Source organism: Vicugna pacos, chromosome 13, assembly GCF_048564905.1.
Source record: "Vicugna pacos chromosome 13, VicPac4, whole genome shotgun sequence".
Lineage (NCBI taxonomy): Eukaryota > Metazoa > Chordata > Mammalia > Artiodactyla > Camelidae > Vicugna > Vicugna pacos.
In genome coordinates this window covers 43,973,706-43,996,328 of record NC_132999.1, presented here as the reverse complement: position 1 = coordinate 43,996,328, position 22,623 = coordinate 43,973,706, and the positions used below count along the sequence as shown (strand labels likewise).

Here is a 22,623-nt window from a genome sequence, read left to right as displayed (position 1 = left end):
GAGCAGGTACTTCACAGAGCAGGAAGCATGAATAGTCAATGAAGTTATGAAAGGATGCTCAGCCTCATGATGAGCATAAAAGTGAAATGCTACCCACTGGCTTGGCCAAAATTTATAAGTCCAATAAAGCCCAGTGTTTGCAAGGATGCAGAACAACAGAAGCTCTACCTCAGTTGCTAGGAAGAGTGTGAACTGTTATAACCACTTTGTGAGATCACTTTGGCATTACCTAGTAAAACTGAAAACATGAATACTTAAACAACCTCACAGTTCCACAGAGGCATGTATTCTAGAGAAACTCTTGTACATGTGCACGAGAAAGAATGGACAACAATGCTCATACTGTTTGAAATAAAATACTTAGATGCCTACCAACAATAGATTAGATAATGACTGTATTTCCACACAATGGAATACTATATAGCATTGAAGATGAACTAAATATAGTCACATGCATCAGCATGAATTTCAAAAACTTAATTTTGAGTAAAGAAAGCTGGTCACAGAAGAACACTTACTAAACAATTCTATTTCCATAATAGAAATAAGATGCAAAATAAAACAATATCTATTTTTGGAGATACATAGTAAAAGTATAATGAAAAGCAATGAATGCTTAACAAAAGATTCAGGACCGTGGTTAACTCTGGGGTGGAGGGGCAGGGGGATGCATCGGAGGTGGTGCACAGGGGCTTCAAAGGCACAAGTATTCTTTTTCACAGGCTCAGTGGTGAGGGTTCATCTTATTCTTCTCTAAACTGTACATAGATGTTGCACACACTTGTATTCCTGTATTCCAGTGCTGTATTCCACACTTTACCCAAAACTCTATGAGTGGGTATAATGAGCCTCCCTGCTCACTCAGCCCCTAGCACAGGGCCTCTCCCAGTCAGGCCTGCTGGCTTCCATCCTCTCTTGCTCAGGCCCTTGCCAGCTTCTCTAGGCAATGAGGCCTTGCACCGTGGTTTGAGCCAGCACCTGAGTCTTATGTCTCATCTGAGGGCATCGGGGCACCGTGGCCAGGATTCACACAGGAGTGGTGCTCTCCTGGGCAGACTGACTCAGGAGAACTCGGGAACAAGCATGGCCGTGGGTGGGGCTGGGCCTCCTTCCCCTGGTCCTGGCACAGGTCAAGGCTCAAGAGCAGGAACCAGAGATCTAGAATTGAGGTGATGTCATACTGATCTCGGTAATCTCAAAATATAATAATGATGATGATGGTGGATGATGATGAAAACTGCCACTTACCGAGTGCCTTTTACACTCTGTGCTAAAGCGAAGCATTTCCGTGCACTATTTCATTAACTCTGTGAGGTTAGGTACTGATACTATTCCTGTTTTGCGGATAATGAAACCGAGGCTCAGAAAGGGGAGAAGACAGACCCACAGTCACACAGCTGGTGTGTGGCAGAGATGTGAACCCAAGTGTGTGTGACTCTGGAGACACACTCTTACCACTCTGTGAGCAAGTCACATAGAGTCAAACCGCATTGTCTTCAAAGCCTGGGTCCCATGAACGGGGTGAGGGGTGTGCCCAACAACGTCCCGAGGCGGGCCGCGAGGCGGGGTCTCACCGCCGCGACGCGCGCACCTTGGGCCCGGGCTCCCTGGGAACGGCAGCCGGAGCTGCCTACGTGCTTAACAGTGTTGTTTGTCTCTGTCTCCTTCTGTCTCAGTATCACTGCCTGTTCAAGGACTCGGGGCTGAGTGTATTTGAGTCTCTCCAAATGCACATGTGGTGCAGAAACACCGTGCAGCCCCACCAGGGCAGACAGCGCAGGCCTTGGAGGACGGGGTTCTCGTTCCGTTTCTGTCCGCGTGGGTCTGGCAAGTCCTCCAGCCTTCCTCACCCTCATTCCCTGGTTTGTAAAGTGGGGTAATAATATCTGCCTTACTACCTCACCGAAGTCTTAGAGCTCACAGTCTCCAAGCCCCTCGTTCCGCCAGTGAAGAAGCTGAGGCCTCACACTGGGGAGAGACAAGGGCAGACACTTGGCCTGAGGTGGATCGAGGAATAAAGTCGTGTTTTCCTGACTTCTAGTTCAAATAGGCGTCGTGTGCTACCGACTATAAACTGTGTTCCACAGCCAGGCGCAAGCTCACTGAGAACTTTCTATAAGCTTTTCTATGCTGTGTCCATTGTAACACAAATGAGTAAATATCCAGGCCCATAATAACTTTGGGCTCTTAGAAGAACGTAGGCTGTTGATAAGGACGAACACCCTGAATGGTTCATTCTCCTCAACCTGAATTCTCCATGACTTCGTTGTGCACAGCACTCCCTGCGGGGTTGACAGAGACCCTGGATTTTTTTGGAGTGGGACAACCCCCTGGAATGTGCTAAGGGATGAGGTGGCGCACAGGTGAACAGATAACCCAGCCACTGAGCGGATGTGAAGGATGGATGAGAAGCCGCACCCTGCTGCCTCTAAAGTTGAGCTTGGCACCAAGGATCAGTGTCATGTACCTCTCTGCCCCATTGTGTGGAGGGGAAGGAAAACTCACCTTTATGGAGCCCTGTGCTGGGAGATCTCACACATGCTACACATTTAATTCTCAGAACTCTGAGGACCCTGCGGTGGAAAAGCTACGTGACTCATCCCAAGCCACGTGACTGGCAAGCGGTGGGGCCAGGAGTCAAGCGCAGGCTGGACTTGTGAGCCTGGCCCTTCCCCCCCCGACAGGCTTCCACACTGACCTGAGAAGGCAACAGCGAAGATCCCGCCTGTGGCTGCATCGCGGTGGAACTTGAGCAGGACCTGGTTGGATGAGCTGTGCATGGTTTTCTTGGCCGAGCTCCGGCTGAAGGCTCCGAGCTGTGGAGCTGTCTGCTGTGGCCCATCCCTGCAAGAGGAAAGGAGGTCCCACATGTCACCAGTCACCATGGCTGCCTGTTCCACTGGGCGCATCAGTGGCCTTGAGTGAGTGGCTGACTGTGGCTCCTCTTGCACCCAACACTGTCTTTCCCCCATGCTCTGAACTCCTCTGTCCAATCTCCCAACTCGGTTGGCCAACAAAGTTGATAGAATCAGCGAAGCCAACATTGATTGCTCGTTTTCACTGGATTCTCCCCAAGTCCAGCCTCCCTAACAGGCTCTTGGGGCAATACTCTCACCCAAGAAGCAAGAGCCATGGGGCAGGGCTGTGGGTCTTACTGCAGCACTAGGATGGGGCTAGGATGCAGGGAAGTGTGGGTGGCTCATGCTGCTGTCCACGCCAGCCCAATTTCCTTGTCCCCCAAGCAGAGAGACATACCTGGGTTGCCTTCCCAGGGAAATGGATTTCATCCCTGCAATCTTATCTAGTCCCTCCCATTTATGCTTAGCCTTCATCTGAAAACTAAGTGGGAAATTAATCCAGGGCAGTCTGGTTACAGTTATCCAACCCTGGAGATTCTGAGAAGAGAATCCCACTGTCTCCTGCAGATTCCCAGAATGGCAGTAACCTCCAAACAAAAGAATTTTTAAAGTATAGATTTGTCCAAAGATTTAGTGGCTTAGAAAAAACTGTCTAGGAAACCGCACTTATCAACTAATAATTCATATTCCCATTTTAAAGTTAACTCAAGATACTTTAACTATATAACTCAGAGCTGGGCTGTCCAGTTTGGTAACCACTAGGCCACATGGCAGCTATTTACACTTAAATGATTTAAAACTTAATAAAGTTTAAAAATCAGCTCCTCAGTCACTTTTGTCACATTCAAGTGCTCAACAGCCACCTGGACAGAGTGGCTACCATCTTGGACAGCATGGAGATAAGACATTTCCATCACGGCAGACAGTCCTGCTGGCAGCGCTGGCTCAGCATGGGATGGCCAGTGGGACATCGCAAAACCCCACCCCAAAGCTCATTCATTGGTCTGGGTAGGTTATCTTAGGTAAGTGAAGAATCTTGGTTTGGACTCTGGAAATACTGAGAAAAGTCTACTCATTTACGCTCACTCCTATTCTCACATCCACTGGTACTTTGACTCTTTGACTGACCCCTACAGGACTCCAGATTGGGAGCCACTGCCCTGCCATTCCTTTCCCTTCAAGGAGTCAGAAAGGACTAATTGAAGCTAAGCCCTCATTCCACTGTGTTTATTTGAGACCCAGGAGGCTGACAGCCATTTAAAACCATTCAGCTCTTGGTTTTCTGGACAAATAGATGGGCAATCCAGTTGAGAGCCTGGCTAATGCCCTTCCTCATCGGCTGTTGACATGGCGGCTGGCCCTACCGGACGGTGATGAAGTCTCCGGAGGGCTCTGTCTGCAGCAGGCTGAGGTTGAGGCGGATGCCATGACCGATGGGAACGGTGATCAGCCAGCCACAGTCCTGGGAGCTGGAGTACGGACTGGGGAAGCCTGGGGAGTACACTGTGCCATTGAAGGAGGTGATGTTCCCGCCACAGGGGACTGCCGGGGAGAGGACACAAACACAGATGAGTGCTGGAGATCACCTCCCACCTGAGACTTCAGATGACTTCCTAATGTGGTCCCGGCTCCCAGCACCAATCATCCTGCTCCAGGAGGAGGCGGCGCTGAGGATAGCTGGGTGTGGCTTTCCTCACCATTCCCAACACATCACAGCCCGCGTGGCCCCCGATCTTCAGTGCAGGGCCTTCCGTGGGCCTGCCTCAACCCCTGAATCCCCTCTATCTCTCATGGGAAGACCTGCCCAGAAGGAAGGGCACACCAAGGCTACCCCCTCTCCTTTCCTAGGAATGTTGGAGTCAGGGCTCCAGCACTTTTGCTGAGAAGAGGTAAGAAGTTATGATATGATCTCTCTCTTTCCCTTTTTATTCTAAAATTCTTGGCCCAGTCTTTTTGGTCTTAAGAGTTGAGGATTCTTGTGGTGAAGCTAAGGTTGGGTTCAAATCATGACTAAACCATTTACTAACTAGATGACCTGAGACAAGTTGTGCAGTCTCTCTTTTTTCACCTATAAAACAGACAAGAATCCCCCCTCGGATTGCAGTGGCAGTCAGCTGAACTGACACATGTAGTGTTCCGCTGGTACCAGCTCACGGAGAAGGCATTTGCTGCAGAGATACGATCCTCTCTCCCTGTCTTCTGGTCTCCTCACTCTTAGACTCACTCTGATCTAGGCTTCAGGTAGGGGCATGGAAGAGTCCTGGACACTTGCATGGCATTCACATTTAGTCACCAGGGAGAAGAACAGAAAGAGATTCTGAGCAAGAAACCCTGGTGCAGAACAATGAGCGTACTGGCCGGCCTGGGTCATCCACAGCCGTGGGCGGGGCAGACCAGACTGAGACGCAGGAATCCAAACGCCTCCAAGGGGAGGCCGGCTTTCTGTGAACGCAAACGTATCCTGAAAGCGACGCGCATGGACACGCCATCCTTCTTCCGTGTACCGAACATCCACTCAGTGCCAGGCACGGCTGAGGGAGGCAAAGGACAGCAAGGATGCCACGGCACAGGGCTCTGTTCCGTGGCGCTCACCATCCGCCGGGACACGGCCACGCGTACCGGCATCTACAGCACGGGCTGGAGCACGCCATCACCATGGAATGCCGCGGGAACGTGTCGGGGAGCCCCTCCTCTGGCCTTTGCGGGGAGGGCGGGAATCCTGGCAGGATTCACATTTAGACTCAGACCTGAGGGAGGATAAGGGCTAAACAGGCAAGGCAGGAGAGAAAAGCCACGTTTTACGAGGACAGAAGAGCATGTGCTCAGAACCAGAGGCAAGAGAGTACGGGACGTGGGGAAAACGGAAAGTATTTCAGCTTAGCTGGAGCATACGTCTGTGAGTGGAGAACAGCAGCAGGGATGCGGGGACAGGCCTGGGGCACAGGCTGTGCTGCGAAACGCACAGGAGGCGGGGATTCCCCCAAGGGAGACGGGGGCGCCTTGCTGGCTTCTGAGCAGGGGAGTGTCTGGAGTATATGGATGGCTTTGAAGGCTCACTCTCACTTCATTGTGACAATGGACTGAGGAACACAAGACTGAAGGTTGGGAGCCCAGTGAGGAGCCTCATCCCAGTGACAGCCTAGGTTAAGGCGGAGGCAGTGGATAGAGAGAAGTGGATGCATGTGAAGCGTAATTAGGGTATAGAATTAGCAAGACTCGGTGAAAATGTCGGATAAGTGAGAAGGAAGATGCTCAAATTGAGGGCTGAATAAGCAGGTGACTAGAGGTGCCCTTCACTAGACGAGGATTTCAATGTAATGGCAGAAAGACGACGACTTCAATTTTGAATATGTTGGGATTTAGATGACTCTGGATTATTGAAGGTATTTAGTAAGGAATTGGATACATAGGTGCAGATCTTAGGAAACAGAAAAAGGTTGCAGGTACAGATGGCATCTGGATATATGAAAGAAGGGAAGAGAATCTAGGGGAAAAACTTCAAAGAACAACACTTACGGGACAAAGAAAAAGATGACCAAAAAGTTGGCAGAAAGGTAATTGGAAAAGCAAGAGAATATGGCGTCCAAGAAGCTGAGGGAAGAACTTTCTCAGGAGGGAAAAGGGCTTCCGGCTCAAGATGTCTGATGAAGAAAGCACTGCTCTCTCCTCTCCCCTGTGATACCATAGAAAGGAGCAAACAGGGAACAAAAGGAAAAAGTCCACAGTGAGGGCTGTCACCAAGCACGTGACCAACCAGCAATTCCAGGATGATGCACCGGTTACGCATAGGAATAGTTTTGAAACTCTGAAAACTAATTGGGGAGTTTGAGAAATGATGGTCTTACATTCCAACACCAGAACAGCTCAGTTCTGCAATAAGGTCTCTTTTTCTAGGGAGAGTTAATACTTTGAGCTCATAATCTGTGAGCCAGCTACCGTGCAGGGTGCTTTTTACGTGAACCATCTTGGAACCCTCTCAGCTTTTACAAAGTAGAGGTGAGAAGCCCCATCGCACTAAGGAAGAAACTGAAGGTCAGAGAGAAGGTGGTTCAGGGATGAAGCCCAGGGCAATCTGACTCCAGAGCCAGGGCAGTTTCTCCTAGACTTTACTGTCATCCTGCCAAACCTTCCCCTTTCAAGACAAATCCCAGCTTCTCCTCCAGGAAAACACTGGGCTCCAAGGGTAGAAAAGGAAGGAAAATGAAACTGAGGTGTGCAGACAGGGGTCGGGGCAGCACAACCTCTTGGTCTTCCTCCATCCTGGTTCTGGTTACTGAAGACGCAGAAAGTGCCACCTCTAGCTCCCTGATATTATCAGCTCAGATCTCTCTAGCCTCATGTAGGAGAAGTTGAAAAAGCTGGGGTGTGTGACGAGAGGGACAAGAATTTCCTAGAAAGAGACTTTATTCTCTTCTCCCTTTGAGATACTGGTGATTAACTTTACCCCTACGCACACCAGTGGGCTCCTACACTCTCCTGCAGAATCTTCCCCTCTGACTGGGGACACCTAGCCCATGGGGTTGGCTGTTCCCAAGGGCTGAGTGTGTATTCCTTTGGCTGGGCCACACATCTCCTCCAGGTCCTCCTTAGCGTTGGCCCAGAGCCCTGTCCCTGGGACCTTCTCCCTGGACAGACTCAGTCCCATCTGTATGAAAACAGGATGGATGAGGTTTGTTGGGATCTCCCAGCTGGGGTGATCCATGGAGCAGGCAGGTGGAGTGTGGAACTGCTCTGGATCAGTGTCCCTAAAAAGAGTCACCAGGGATGAGGGAGGGACATACCTTCACACCTGGGCAGGGGGTGGTCCCAGTTCCGGTTGGTGCCATGTTGACATGTAAGGACAGGGTGGCCAATGAGTTGATACCCCGGGAGGCACTCGAAGGTAACTGACTGCCCAACATTGTAGCCAGCTCCCCTCACAATGCCATTGGCGAAGGGCTCTGGGTCTGGGCACTCTTGAAGTTCATAGGCTGGAAAAGATCAGGAGGAAAGATTACTCTCTCTGGGCATTTTGTCCCCGATCAGAGTACAGTGGTGGAGAACCACGACTCAGACTCAGACGGGCCTTTGTCCTTTTCTAGCTATTGGCTTTGGGCAAGTTACTCAAGTTCTCTGCGCCTTTGCTTTCTTATTTAGAAAATGGTTATTGTGAGAATTAAGTAGGATATTATAGACACAGCTCTTTGCACATGGCAAGAACACAATCAGTGTTATCTATTATTATTGTTTTTGGGGGAGAAGGCGGCTCAGGGAAGAGCAGGTTAGACTGAACCATTATCCTCTGAGCACCTCGCTGAGGCTCAGCATGGACCTCGGCTCCTTCATGTGCTTTCTCCTCCAATCCTGACCACAACCATCAAGGTCACAAACACAGGAAGCAGTTGGGTGAGGTCTTGAGGGGGGGTCTTTCTGACTCTGAGAAATTAGAACCCTATCAGGAAGGGAGAAACTCGGTGGGAGGAAAAGCCACACCTGCCTGTGGCAAGGAGAGGGAAGAGCTGGGTGGGAAGGAACGTGTGACTGTTGTACTTGGAAGTCCCTCCAAAGAGCAGGAACGTTGCTTCAAGGGGGACAGGCGCACCTGCCTCAGACAGAGATGCTTCAGTGGAAGGAGCTGCGGCCTGTCCGACAGGGAGAGGCCTCTGAGGGATTTGCCTGAGCACATGCCATGGAGCAGGGCCTTCAATTAATTGGATCCACAGGACAAAGAGGGACAAAGAGTGGCCTTCAGGGCAGGAATTAGGCCCATCCTATGGGATATTAGCAGTGGAAGCAGAGGGGGTGCTCCCACAGTGGGAATTCTCAGTGGGAGTCACTGAGGCCAAATGAATGCACTATGGAAGTGAATGACATTCAGCACACGCATTTACAACATAAATGACAGTGATCACAAAGCGGACATGTCCCCAGCAGCCCCTCTGTCATGGCGGCTGTGGTATGTATTTCCTTTCAGCATCATGTAGGGAGGTCCCGGTGGGAAGACCTGGGCACGTTTCACCAGGAAATCATCAAGGTAATTCGGTGTGTTGAAAAATCGGGCAGCTGCAGAGGGAGCGGGCGGGCGGGTCAGCCAGGGAAGAGTGGCTCTCTCAGGCCGCACCAGAGGGTTTGGGCAATATGGCAAATGAAAGTCTTAGTGGAAGCAGAGAGACTGTTGCCCAGGGAGGTGGCTGAATGCATGAGCCGGGCCTTTAAGGAGAAGCCTCAGTGGACCCACCGAGGCAGAGGCGCCTTATCCAGCCTTGAGGATCGTGGCTGGGTCTCTCTCATAGGACTGCGGATTGCCTCCAGTGGAAAGAGCTGGGCTTTTCAAAAAGAGAGACATTGGAATGAGGGTACCAGGACTGCTTTCATATTGAGAAAAATCTCAGAACCAGAGGAAGATTCAAAGGGAGAGTTTGGGCCTATAGGGCAGACATGAACCCTAAGAAATGGAATCATTAACTTTGTCTGGGTTTGTCCCAAAGGGAGATGCTACAGTGGGGGCAGATACAATTTCAAATGAAGGGCCATTTAAAAAGTATTAATAATGATGATGCCTGACATTTTGGAACAATTATCTGCCTTTTCCTTTTGCTAAGTTCTTACAAATGTGATATGCTGAGAAATTTTAATGGAGTAAGTTAAGCCTGTCAGACTAGAGACCTGGGGAGGAGTGGTTTATGCTGTTTTACAATCTTTATGGGAATATTTAGCTGAAGAAGGGTAAGGGAGAACCCCAGCCCAGGAGGTTCAGAGTGTCTGACGGGAGGAATTTTGAGAAAAGTAAGGAGTTAGAGTTCTTCCAAAGAAAGCTGAGGGACCACAAAGAGCTAGGCGTACTGGATAGAAACAGCCTCCGTGGTGGCAGGTGACTCTTTCATGAAGCAGGTCTTTGCATAAAGGAGAAACTTGGGGTGAGTGGTCAGAGCCTGTCTACAAGGTAAAACTCCAGGGGGTGAAGGAACGTGGGTCGACTGGGTGGGGGGATGACTTGGACCTGTCACAGGTTGGGAGGCCTCCGTGGGGGTCCCTGGGCCTCAGGCTCTGGAGATGACCCAGTCCGAGAGGCGGGGGGGGGGGTCACCACAGATGAGAAGGCTTAATGGAAGCCGAGGTCCGGTCCTGAGGGGAAGCAGCTCCCCCGATGCCAAGAGTGGCCCCACGGACATCGTTCAGGATGGTGCTGAGGAAGCAGTTGGGCCTGTGAACCCGGGAAGTCTCCAGGGGGTGAGAGTGAGAGAGAGGAGCGGAGCCCATCACAGGGTGGGAACCCAGTGGGCATCGCTGGGCCTCTCCACAGTCGGGCCAGCCCCTGGTGAAGGCACTGGGGCTCTGCAAGCATCCTTAGAACCCCTCCTCCCAGCTTCCACCCTCCACATGCCGTGGAAGTCCTCAGAGGACTGGGCCTCTGGACATGTGAGACCTCAGTGCAGGTACCCCTAACCCAGAGTGTGGGCCTGTGGTCTGGAAGCCTCGGTGCAGGGTCCTGGGTGCAGAGGAACCCAGGTGAAGCTCCTCAAAGGGGAAGGCCTGGTGCCCGTGGGAAGGGCTGAGCCCGAGACCCGGGCCCCATGGGAGGAGTCAGGGCTCCTCTACAGGGAGGGAGCAGATGGAGCCCAAGGGACTCAGGGGGCAGCTTCGACAGGGACGAAGTGGGCTTAAGGCACAGGGGATGCAGCGAGTGTCTGGTCCTATCACGCGAGCCCAGTGGGCAGGTCTGTGCCGGTCACAGGGGTGACGCGCAGAATGTGGGCAGGCCCTAGGGCAGCTGTCCCGTCACAATGGGGACAAGCGTCATCAGAACTTGCATTTACAGGAGGAGGAGCTCGGGGCTTGTCAGAGTTGAATCGCCTCCTCCCCAAACTCATATGTTGAAGTCCTAACCCACCCTGCCCTGCTCCCCGTACCTTGGAATGAAACCTTATCTGGAGATAGGGTCTTCACCTACCTTTACCTAAATTAAAGTGAGGTCTTTAGGGTGGGCCCTAATCCCAATGACTGGTGTCCTTATAAAAAAGGGGAAATTTGGAGACAGACAGACATACAGGGAGAACAGCATATGAAGATGAAGCCGGAGACAGGGGTGTTAATTCCAGAAGCCAAGGAGTGCCGGTGGCCAGGAAACCACCAGAAGCCAGGACAGAGGCGAGGAATAGATCCCCCTCACAGTGCTCAGAAGGAACTGACCCTGCCCACACCTCGATCTCGGGATTCCAGGCTCCAAGACTGTGAGACAGTAACCATCAGTTGTTGAGGCCACCCAGTGTGTGGCATTGTGTTAGAGAACCTCTAGCAAACTCAGCCCGAGAGAGGCGTGCGTCTGTCCCAGAGGGCATGCTGACCCAGGGCTGGGGACTGAGTCTCTACCGGGGCAGACCATGCCGGGGGATGTGTCCTGACCCACGGCACAGGCTGCACACCGCTCGCCCAGGCTGCACACACGTCACAGGCACAGGCTAGTTAAGGCTGGCCTCCCTGCGAGGTGGGCAGCTTCGTTACCACCAATGAAGTGGCACTTTCTGGGGAAGAAGCACAGTGTCTCCACTGGTGAGAGAGGCCAGCTCCTCCTCCTGAGGCTTCCCAGGTGGTGACAAGCCCGACCACACTCAGAGGTTCCCCGAGGGGGCAGCACCTGTGTAACTGGTCTAACCGCTCCCATCTCATGGGCACCCTTTAAGGCTTTCCCTAAATGCCAAGCCCAAATCCTTGGCTGGTATTCATGTTTGATAAGGGATAAAAAAGCCAAACGTCAGAATGGAATGTATATAGAACCTTCTATATTGCCATAGAAAACACAACCCCCAAAACCATGACATATTACATATTCTTCACAGGTCCATGTAACATATGTATGGCAACAGATGGGAAAAGATCACATCAAAACAACAGCGGTCATTTCTGGGGAATAATTCTGGGTTTGGAGGCTGTAGACAAAGAAAGCTCGGCCTTACCTGTAATGTTTTAATTCCTTCCTTCCTCCCTTCCTTCTCCCCGCTCCCTTTCTTTTAAAGCAAGGTGAATGTGTTTGTGAATTGTTTGCATAATTAAAAATTAACTTAAAAAAAGCAAATTGTAAAACAGTATCCACAGTGTGATCCAATTTTGGTTAAAAATATAATAATATAGTCACCTCAGTATATGTACAGAAGAAAAAAGGGAAAATCAAACTGTTAAAAGTTGCTACCTCTGCATATGGTGGGGCTGGAGATGGGATCATGGCTGAAGTCTGACTTTCTATGATGCACTTAGAAAAACTTCTGTAATGTTTTATTTCTTTGACAAGCATGTACTAGTCTTGGAAAATAGTCTAAACATCTGAAAAAAATTCAGGGGAAGAGTCTGGGCAAAGGAGTTAGAACACATGGCTCCATCAGTCACACTAGGAAAGCATCTGGGGGAAGCTGGGCCTACCCAGGGTGCCCCCCGACCCATATAGCGGCACAGGTGGGGCCCTGCGGCACAGCCGCAGGTGAGGGCCCTGAACAGCGGAGCCCGAGCCGCGGTGGGTGGGGCTGGTTCCGCGAGGGGCGGGGCCTGTCACGGGACTTCAGCTCAGGGCGGAAGACCTTAGCTGCCAGTGAGCTCTAGCTGCCAGTGAGCTCGGTCGGACCTCACACAGGGAAAACCCTGGTGGGAGTAACCGCACCCATCTCGTTGTGAAGGCTCAGTAGGCCCACCTGGGACTGTTACCAGAATGGTTCCTGGAATCCTCCATCAAGTCACAGGAGGATCTTTGCCAAGAGTAACTGATGTGCAGGGGAGGACCCAGAGAGGTAAGTCAGCCTCTCTGGCCCAGGATAAGAGGCTGGTTGGACACTCGGGGATGCCTGAGGGGGATGTTGGGTCACTTGCTCAGGGGAAGCAGTTGGCTGTCGGGCCTGGACGGGGTGGAGGCTGAGAGGGCCCTTTGGGGCTGTCACCCTGGAAAAGCTTGTCAGAGGGGTTAGATATCCTCTGTGAGGCGACTGAAAGGAAGCCTCTGTGGACAGGCCCACCCCCCACCCTTCCTGTGTTCTCTCTTCTCCTGGGACGATGCAGGTAAGAGGCGGGGATGGATGGGGCCCTCCCTGTCCTTACCCTGGTACTCCAGCTTGAATCCAGGCCGGTTCTGGGAGTGGTCACTGTGGAAATACACGGTGGTCTCGTGGGACGTGGAGAGCAGGGAGCCGGGGAGCTCACTCCCACTGAATCTGCCCATCATGCGGCTGGTCTCATGGGGGCCGTTTCGGATTTCTATGAAGTCATGGTTGGGCTCGGTGGAGAAGTTCAGGAACTGGATATGAGCTCCTGGGAGCAAGACAGAGGCAGACAGTGCCCAAAGCAACACAGTCCTGCTTCTGATGTGCCGCCTCCTGGAAGCAGGGCCTGCCTGAGCCCATGTGCCCCGACTACCAACTTCCCACCCGGTAGGGTTCCTGGAACACACTTGGGGAGATGTCGGTCCAGTCCAGTCTCTTGTCTTCAGGCAGGACTGAACTTAAAAGTATACTATTCATTCACAACGAAGGGCACCAGTCATTTCAAAGCCCCGTCCCGAGTCTATTTTATTTTGTGGAAAAAGAAGTTTAGGGTTAACACCTGATTTAATTTGGGATTCATATGTCTAGCATCAGTATAAATATAGCTTTGCTAAAAGAAACTTTTACTTTAAAATACCACTACTTAAAAATAACTACACCCAATCAAAGACATTAACTTCAATACTGGTATTTTCTAGAATGCTTATGATAATTCAGAAATTAGAAGAATATATTGTCCCAACTGTTCTGTTAAGAGGCCGAGTGAAGTTCATACTCTGCGATCTTACTGGATGAATCAGGACCTCCCAACAACCCAAAAGGTGAAATGGATCTCATCAAAATCTTAACTCACAGATGAATATATTCTTTGCGGAATAAAGGTAGGACTATTGATAAGATTTCTCAAAATTAGGCTGCTACTAAAATTGATAGTGAAGAAATACATTTCTGAGCATAGGTAAATGTTTCCAATGTTAATTGTAAAAATCTGACTGCAAAGTAGTGTGTAGCACACAATTCTAATTTTTGTATTAAAACATTAGGAGACTGTTCATCGATTCACTACCAATATTTATTGAGCATTTGCCAGGCATCAGGGCTGTGCCAGGCACTGCACAGAGAGGGACAAGACCTGCAGGGTCCCTGTCTTCATGAAGACTGAGGACTAAGCTGTTACTGATGATTTCTACATGGTGGGACTCAGACGGATCTGAATTTTTATCATTTGCTCACCTGTACTTTGTTATTTGCTTAGGATGAGCACACCTGTGTGAATTTTTTGGCATCTGATTAGGTGAATAAAATAACACCTACTTTGACATCTACTGTTGAAGATTCCCATTCCCCTTCCTCTGTCCACAGTGGAAGCCAGTCTCATGAATTTGGAAGACAGCCTTCCAGCTCATGGTTCTGGATTCTTAAGTCTATATCTGGTTTGTTTTAAATACTTGCATAAATGTTAATATATTGCATGTACGGTTCTGTAAACTTCTTTTTTATTCAACATTGTGGTTTTCAAGGTCTACCCTTGTTGTTGTAAAAAGATACAGTTCATTGATTTTTAATTACATATTAATTAATTCCATTTAATAAATTATCCAACCACACTATTCATTCTCCTATTAATTAACATGTAGATTGCTTCCAAATTACAGATAATTTTGCACTGAGCACCTTTGTTACCTCTAGGAACCTGTGCTTTCCAGGCCACCGCCCAGGCATCCTCCCAACCCCCAGGGTGGCAAGCCCATCAAAAGGACTCTTTAAATATGAAAACGAATATATGTATGCATATGCATGACTGGGATATTGTGCTGTGCACCGGAAATTGACACATTGTAACTGACACATTGTAACTGATGGTACTTCAATTAAAAAAAAAAACTCTTAAGGATAGCCGAATTTCTGAATTGAGCTGCTTGACTGCCGCCATCTAGTGGCAGAAGTTTGTAACTGCAGTAGCTTTAAAACATTGAAACCAGGTGCCATCAGGGATTGTTTGGAGTCCAACACTAACTTCAAAGCAAGGGGATCCTGGACTTGTGTGACTGGCCCCCACAGGAGGCTGATTTCCCCGGAGGACTTACAGATAGACAGCTCTGGGGGCTGAACATCAGGACTTACAGAGAACAGTGATGCACCTCCCACTTAAACTGCTGTTTCCCTTTCGAGGTTGCCCTCCCCCCAACCTTTTCTCATCTGAGGTTCTTCTGGCTCAAACCTGGATGCAGAGCTATAGAGTCTCCCAGCTCCTTTTTTCTCAATGTCTCAAAATCTGGAGTTTCCCAAACTGCCAAAGCCATCATCATTTTACACCCCAATCACCCATCCCCAGCTTCCTTCAGAAGATGCTACTTCATATAAGACTCCACCTTTTGGGGGGTCACAACCTTGCCCCTCCCCTCAGGTAAGATTTAGAGAAGTCTCATTAGATTGCTTTCTCTTGAAAGCCTCTTCTCCATCAGAAGACCCACTCTAGGCTGAATAATAAGAGTGTCATGCTCTACCGACTGAGCTAGCCAGGCGCCCGCCTAGGCCGAATAATAAAGGACAAAAGAGTCTTCATTCCTGAGGTCACAGAATGAGAAAGCACAGGCCTGTGCAGGAGTGATCCCCTTGGGACACGTGGTTCTTAGGAGCAGAGCAATTGACTCAGGCAAGGTGAGCTCTGTGTACAGCCTGTAAATACCATGTCAACACAAATCCTTTATCCCTTCAACAGAGATATCTGGGGTTAAATGACATTCCCAGTGCACAAGAATGACCAGTCATTAAATTTTGTACCTAGATCAATGCCCTCCACACCCCACCAACCCCCAAGCCGGGCATACTCCATCTCCACACACACACACAACATCTCCCAGTCTCTAAGGCCAGCTAAAATGTGACTATAAAGAATGAAAACTCAATTTCACATTGACCTTGGCTCAATTTAATTAGGATAAGAAATTGGATACTGGAGTTAAAAGCACAGGTTGAGGTCTAGTCTCAGTAAAATATATGTTTTTTTTTCTTTTGTAACCATCCCTGGTGATTTCTCATTCCACATTCCTGGATTTTAGCTCATTCCCCAAATAATAAAAACAGTAATGGCAATCTCTAAGGTCTTTTCCCTATTTTATGTTCCCTAAGCATCTCTACTATTCTTTTTTTTATTCTTGAAGTATAGTCAGTTTACAATGTGTCGATTTCTGGGGTACAGCATAATATTTCAGTTGTGTCTATACATATATATACATATATACATGCATATATTTCTTTTCATATTCTTTTTCATTATAGGTTACTATGAGATATTGAATATATTCCCTGTGCTCTACAGTAGAAACTTGTTCATCTCTACCATTCTTAATTGATCCTCAAAATTGCACAACAGGTCAACAGATGAGCTTGTAGAGAGGCAGAGAGCTCAACTGACTTGGCCAAGGTTACGCTGAGTGACCGCAGCAGACAGCTGGTTTAAGCCTGGAGGCCTGGGCGTGCAGACTTACCAAAGCCCACGGGCAGCACTATTTTCCAGGAGCAGTCCATGTTGCTGGGGTAGTTGCCCGGGAAGCCGGGGCTCAGGATCACCCCCTCCATGTCTTCCACTGCTCCGCCACACTGCGCTGTGACCGTGAGACCAGACAGAGGGTTAGGACGGCATCGAGGCGAGTACAGGGCCATGCAGCGTTTGGACTTTTCTAAGTCAGTTTCCGTTTGAGAATCCAAAGGAACCTATAATTCATCTCTCTAAAAAACTACCCCTGGAGGCAAAACTGAGTATGTAAATCCAGGAAGGGAAGCACATCCTAGGACTGCCCAAATCGTCCACAAACCCAAGGTACAGGCTCTTGACCTTGAGAGTGCCCTTCAAAGTCAGTTTCCTTAGTGAGGCTGTGCAGCAAAAGTGGTCTGCTCAGAGAGAAGTGTGACCTTCTCCTACAGCATCCCCCAAATCTCCCTCTCCTCACTGTCTATCGACTATTCTGGGACTGAAAAATAGGATGAAGGAAGGGGGCTGGCAGGCATTGAGTCCTCGCTCTGTGCAGGCACCAGGCCAGGCTCCTTACAAATACACCTTCCACGGGGTTAGGGTTGGGTGGTCAGCAGAGAAACCCCAGCACCATCCCACCCTCAGAACTCTGACACACACACTCAGCCAAAGTGCCTGTGATTATTCCCTGGAGAGCCAGCCAGCAGGGGCCGGGGCATCGGAAACTCCAGTTGAGGTGACCTCAGCCCGAGCTGTGTGAGGATGCAGGGCTGGGGCAGGACTGCAGCCTGGCCAGTTGCCATCGATCTCTTCCTTTTACATCTTATTAGGGACAGGTTGTGTGAGTAGAAAGGGGTGGCCAGTCATGGAAGGCCAGAGAAGGGTGGAGTGGGGCGGTTATCTGGAGTGGGCGACTTGAGCACACAGACCTGAAGGGAGCAGGGCCAGGTTCAAAGCGGGGGCTCTGGCCTTGACCCTCGGGCTCACAATCCCAGCGCTCTCACTTCCTGTGTGACTCTGGGTGAGTTCTAAACACCCCTTGCACCAACCTCCGTTTCCCGCACCCTGCACCTGTGTCTCAGGGTTGTTATGAGATTACAACAGAAAGGACTTCTCTTCACTTGGGACAGGGGCCGGCAGGCACAGTAAACCCCCACCCATGGCAGCTGCTGCTCCTGAGTGGGTCCCCGGGCAGGGCCTTTGTAATACAGAACTGGGGGAAGGGCCTGGAGCTGACCAGTCGCCTTTCTGACTGCTCTGTGGGCCACCAGGCCCTGCACCCTGGGGAGATCACAGAATAGAGATGCCACTATGCTCAAGTGACACTCCCTCAACTCACCTCGCTTCCTACCCGAAGGTTAGCCTTGATGTGCCCTTGACAGCTGGCAGAGCATCAGGGAAACCTAGGTTTCCATTCCCGACTCTGCCACTTTCTTTTTAACCCTAAAAGCCTTAGTTTTCCTACTTGCAAAAATGAGGGGGATGATATCTGCCCTGAAGATCTGCAGTGAGGAGACACGGAGCTCCATGCCTGGCACGTGGGACGCACTCAGTAATTGGGCGTTCCTCGTGCCCCAACCTGACTAGAAGCTGCCAAGAGTGGAGACCCTGTCTTTTCTTGTATACAGTGAACTCTTCATCACTGCTTAGCACAGAAACCAAACCAAGCTAAATCGTTTCACAGGGAACCCCCAGCCTTCCTCTGCAGTGGATTCTGCCTGTGCCATGGAAGTCACAGGGGAAAGCCCAACGTGCCCAGAGGTTCCACTCGGGGTTTGGCGGATGATCTGCAATCAGAAAAGTCATCATCATATTTTCGAATGGGCAGGGCTCCTGTCACGTTTCATTTGGTGGATAAAGGTTTCCAAAGGTCATGAAATCTTGAGAGTTTAAGCTTACAAAAACATGTCTGAAACTACCGTCTTCGAGCAGAACTGGAATCCCAAACTTCCTTTGGATTTGAACTTGATCCTGGTGATATGTGACCAAGCTCAAATCCTGGTAGAAACAGATTTGAAGGAATCAGAAAAGTCAGGGCTGTCTTACCAATACAGAGCGGAGGAGGGAAATTCCAGCGCCGCACGGTTCCGGGCATACAGGAGATGTGGGCGTGGCCCTGGAGGAATCAGGAACAGGGTGGGCTAGCAGCCCCCACGGGCACAAATGCATGTACAACCCAGAGCAGGGGGGCTTGTTCTAGGGCCTTGGGTTAAGGAACAAGATACAAGGATCCACTGTGGGACAAGGAGTGAGGCAGAGGGAGAGAGGCTTGGGGAAGGATGCTTAATAACAACCATCACTAAAGAATTCTCATTATTAAAGGTTCCTTGTGAGATTCCTTTAATTACTAGATTCCCTCATGGCCTTGAAAGGAAAATTAAATTTTCCCAGAGTCTAATCTAACCAAAACTTTGCAGGAACACATTCAAGATCGGCTTGTGCCAAATGTAAAGTCATCACTTTGTCTTTTGTGTGAACAGCTCCAAGAGGGGATAATGGTCCCTGGGGAGCTGGGGGCTGGGGGGCTTCTTTCTGTTCTTTGATGACTATAACTCTGCTGGTGGAAGGCTGGCTGATCACCGCTCAGGGGATACCTCCCCCAGGGGTCATGGCGAGGTACCTGGAGGGCATAGCCTGGCTCACACTGGAAAGAGACCACATCGTTCACCAAGTAGCGCTCGCCTGTCTTCACCCCGTTACTGGGCACAGCAGGTTCTGGACAGCTGCTCAGGCCCACCGCTAGAGGAGACAGACAGACAGGAGAATGGACAAGCCCATCAGGTCGATGCACTAGTAGGCGGAGGACGATGGTGGTGGCAGAGAGGAGAAGCTGCCTCCAAGTTGTGCCTTCTCTACTTTCTCTCCTCTCAGCCTCTAGCTTACTGCTTCCCAAACCTTATACCTCACAGTGCATGGAGGAAATCAGAATTTATATGGCACAGAGGCTCATCAGACCAAAGCCTCCTGAGGCAGGAGGTATCATCTGGGAACTCTGGCTGCCCACCTGCCCACTGGGCTTAAAACTACATAACACTGCTATTACTCCAGAAAGTTCCCTCATGCTCTTCCCAGGCAATTTCTGTCCCACAAGTGCCTTCAAGAAGTGAATGTGATGCTTAGAAATGAAAGCTGTTTTGTCCTATGTCCACAAATCTTAGCATCTGGGACAAAAGACCCCAATGACAGCGTTAAAACAATAATCGAGCTGAATTTAAAGATAAACAAAATTATTTTGTACAACACAGGGAAATATATACAAGATCTCCTGGTAGCTCACAGCGAAAAAAAGTGATAATGAATATGTGTATGTTCATGTATAACTGAAAAATTGTGCTCTACACTGGTATTTGACCAACATTGTAAAATGACTATAACTCAATAAAAAAATGTTAAAAAAAAAAGTTCTTCATCTTGGATGTTATCTTGTCTTTTTTTCTCCTCTCCTCCCTGCACTCCAAGTAGAATGCAAGTCAGTCTTTAGTGGGGGTGATCACAACTTAGTAACCCAAGACTAATTTACTGGAATGGCAGTGGTGGCCAGAAGGAGGAGGGGCAGAGAGAAAAAGAGAGAGGGCAAGAGCAAAAGAATGTGGTGGACTTAAAAACGGAGCGAGGAGAAAGGTGAGGACAGAGAAAAAGGAGGAGGGAGGCAGAGAAATCCATTCTAATTTCTCTAACATTGCACAGCTTGATTTTATTTAAGCCATGCTGACAACAAAGGGAGCCGTTTAAAACATCATATGCAATTTATTACTTTTGAGAGCATATTGTTCCATTTCCATTTCAATTAAATAAACATTAAATATGAGTCAGCAGTAGATGGGACTTTTCAGTACCCTTCAAAACCATTTGCCTCTACAATAGCAGTTAATTCTCCTCTTCTGTACCCTCTTTGTAGATTATCTACAAAACAAAGACAGAACAGCAAGGTCTTGGCTCCTAGGAATTTTAGCCTCCAAATACTAGTGGGGACTGGTTTTCCCCTAGCTCTTTCCACTGTGAGAGGACAGCGCAGGATAAACATCAGCAGAATAATGACAACAACAACACACAAAATATGAAGAGGTGAATTTTTCCTGGGGACGAGGCAGTAGAATGACAAAGAAATTTAGGAAGGAAGTCTATCTTTGGAATAAGAAAGAAAAGAGAAGATTCTAGGAGGTTCAAATTTAAATATTGGGTAAGGAAATATAAATATTGGATAAGGAAGCAAAACTGGAGAGAACAGAAAAAGGTGGGTAAAAGGAAAAGTGTGAATTATTCAAGAGCCCAGAACACTTCACCCCGGGAGGTGAGTGAGGCTTGAGAGGTCCGCGGGAGGAAGGTCTCGGAGGCCCCTGTCCTATGCTCTACCCTTCAAGGTCTTTGCTTCGAGCTGCCCCAGGGCTTTCTGACAAGCTGCACTCTCAGTTCTCTCTGGTGATGAGCATCCTGGGATCCAGCTCCCTGGACAAAACTCATTCATTTTGGAGACCAGCTGGGTGATGCTGACCTTATCAGGCCTCTAGCACCAAGTGGGGCTTCTTCTGCACAGGCCCACCCTGTTAAAGATGGTCCAGCCCGCCATCCCCTCCCACATGTCTTCTCTTTCCAGACCTAACTCAGGCATCCCTTGGCGTACAGTCTCCCCTGGCCAGGTTGGGCTCCCCTGTTCCGTACTCCCCTAGCATGTCAGGTTGCACTACATGCTTCCATGTCCATCTCCCCCCAGACTTTCTGTGCTGTGTCTTATTCAGTTTTGTGGGCATCTAGCACAGGGCACGCGTGCCACACTGTCTTCATGACATTCTCTTCTTCACCCAGCCCCGGGGACAAGTGACTGTTCTGTCCTTGGAACCACCGCTGCACCTCCTGGCCACATCCCTGAGAACACCTGGCACGCTGTCATGCCCTTCTCGGTCTGCCTCTCTCCCAGGGACTCTGAGAGGACTGACCCATCTTGATCTCACCCAATCCTAGCAAAACCCAGCATCGCACCTGGCACGCTGTGAACACTCAGGTAGGATTTGCTGAATGAATGTGTAACAAACACTGCAGCTACTTATTCTTTCCTGCACCCAGTGGGGAGGGGGATGGGCAGGCAGTCTCACGATGAAAGCAGATACCCCAGCAACCTCTGTCTTTGCTACTCCACAAGGCATATCTGCAACCCTTTTTCTTTTCTTTAAAATTAAAAAAAAAATTTAAATACAATTTAAAAGGTTACTCTCCATTTACAGCTATTACAAAATAGTGGCTGTCTTCCCTGTGTTACATAATATACCCTTGAGTTTATCTTATGCCCAGGAGTCTGTACCCCCTACTCTCCCTGCAACCCTTTTTCTTGAAGAGTTTTTAGTTGTGACTCCCTAGGGATGCTGGAAGCCAGGATGTAAGGTTTTGAGGGTGAAAAGAGAAATCTGGTGGAAGAGAAATGAAGTTTCCAATGAGGAGAGGAACTTAAAGACAACTGCATCACCGACCAGTTGGAGAGGTTACTTTTTAGGACTGGAGGAGAAGAGGGCCTGGGCTGCGGCCAGTGACCGGGCCCCCTTCCCATTCCTGTGTGGACACCAAGGAAGCACACAGGCTTTTGAGTAACAGACCCTGGCTCCATCGCTTACTGGCTGTGCGTCTGGAGGAGGTTTCAGACCTTCTCTGAGCTTTAGTGTCTTCATCGAGGTCTGCGTAAGGCTTAAGCGGGGTGGAGAATACACAGCCCCAGGGTAAGCCCTGCTCAGCGTGGGACCTTGGGCCCTGTCAGTTCCCACCCTGACCCCTGCGTGCAGCTGAGACTGGATTCTTACTTTTGTACTCCAAGTGGAAGCCAGCTGCAGACACGCTGATGTCTGAGTAGAAGTGAAGGTAGAGCTGGTTGGAGGTGCTGTTCAGAAGGGCAGGCACGGTCGTCCCTAGACAAGGACACAGGGACCACTCAGGCTCGGCCTCCTCTCACCCCCGGGCACCTCCCCATTTCTCTTGCTATTGCTACCTGCTGACATTCTGCTCCCACAGTCTCCAGATGTCCCCAGTTATCAAACCCCCTAAATGACAAATCAGCACCCCTCGGAGTGCTGGATTAACGATGGCTGAGGGAGGAGAGACTCCAAACAACTTCCTGCAAAACAGCAGTGGGAGAGTCCCACACCAGCAGTAGGGTAACTTCCTCACGTGGCCTATGAGTTTGGTCCCCTTCCAGCCATCGTCAAAGTGACTCTGACATGGATAATCCTCTGGGCAATCCAGGCAGTGTAGACAGTTTATCTAGGGGCACATGACTCTTATATTTTGATAACATGGAGTCCTGGGG

At 49.6% G+C, this 22,623-nt stretch overlaps 1 protein-coding gene across 1 annotated transcript in view; it reads right to left on the bottom strand.

The window, feature by feature from the left end:
- Positions 1-22,623, bottom strand: part of CSMD2 (CUB and Sushi multiple domains 2) — a 576,739-nt gene that overhangs the window by 84,657 nt on the left and 469,459 nt on the right. The window contains exons 38-45 of the mRNA XM_072974827.1: positions 22,121-22,225; positions 18,955-19,073; positions 18,381-18,450; positions 16,351-16,467; positions 12,918-13,127; positions 7,640-7,828; positions 4,223-4,400; positions 2,699-2,844 (exon numbers count right to left, since the gene is read on the bottom strand). Of these exons, the coding sequence (XP_072830928.1) occupies positions 2,699-2,844; positions 4,223-4,400; positions 7,640-7,828; positions 12,918-13,127; positions 16,351-16,467; positions 18,381-18,450; positions 18,955-19,073; positions 22,121-22,225 (1,134 nt within the window). The remainder of the gene's footprint in view (positions 1-2,698; positions 2,845-4,222; positions 4,401-7,639; positions 7,829-12,917; positions 13,128-16,350; positions 16,468-18,380; positions 18,451-18,954; positions 19,074-22,120; positions 22,226-22,623) is intronic.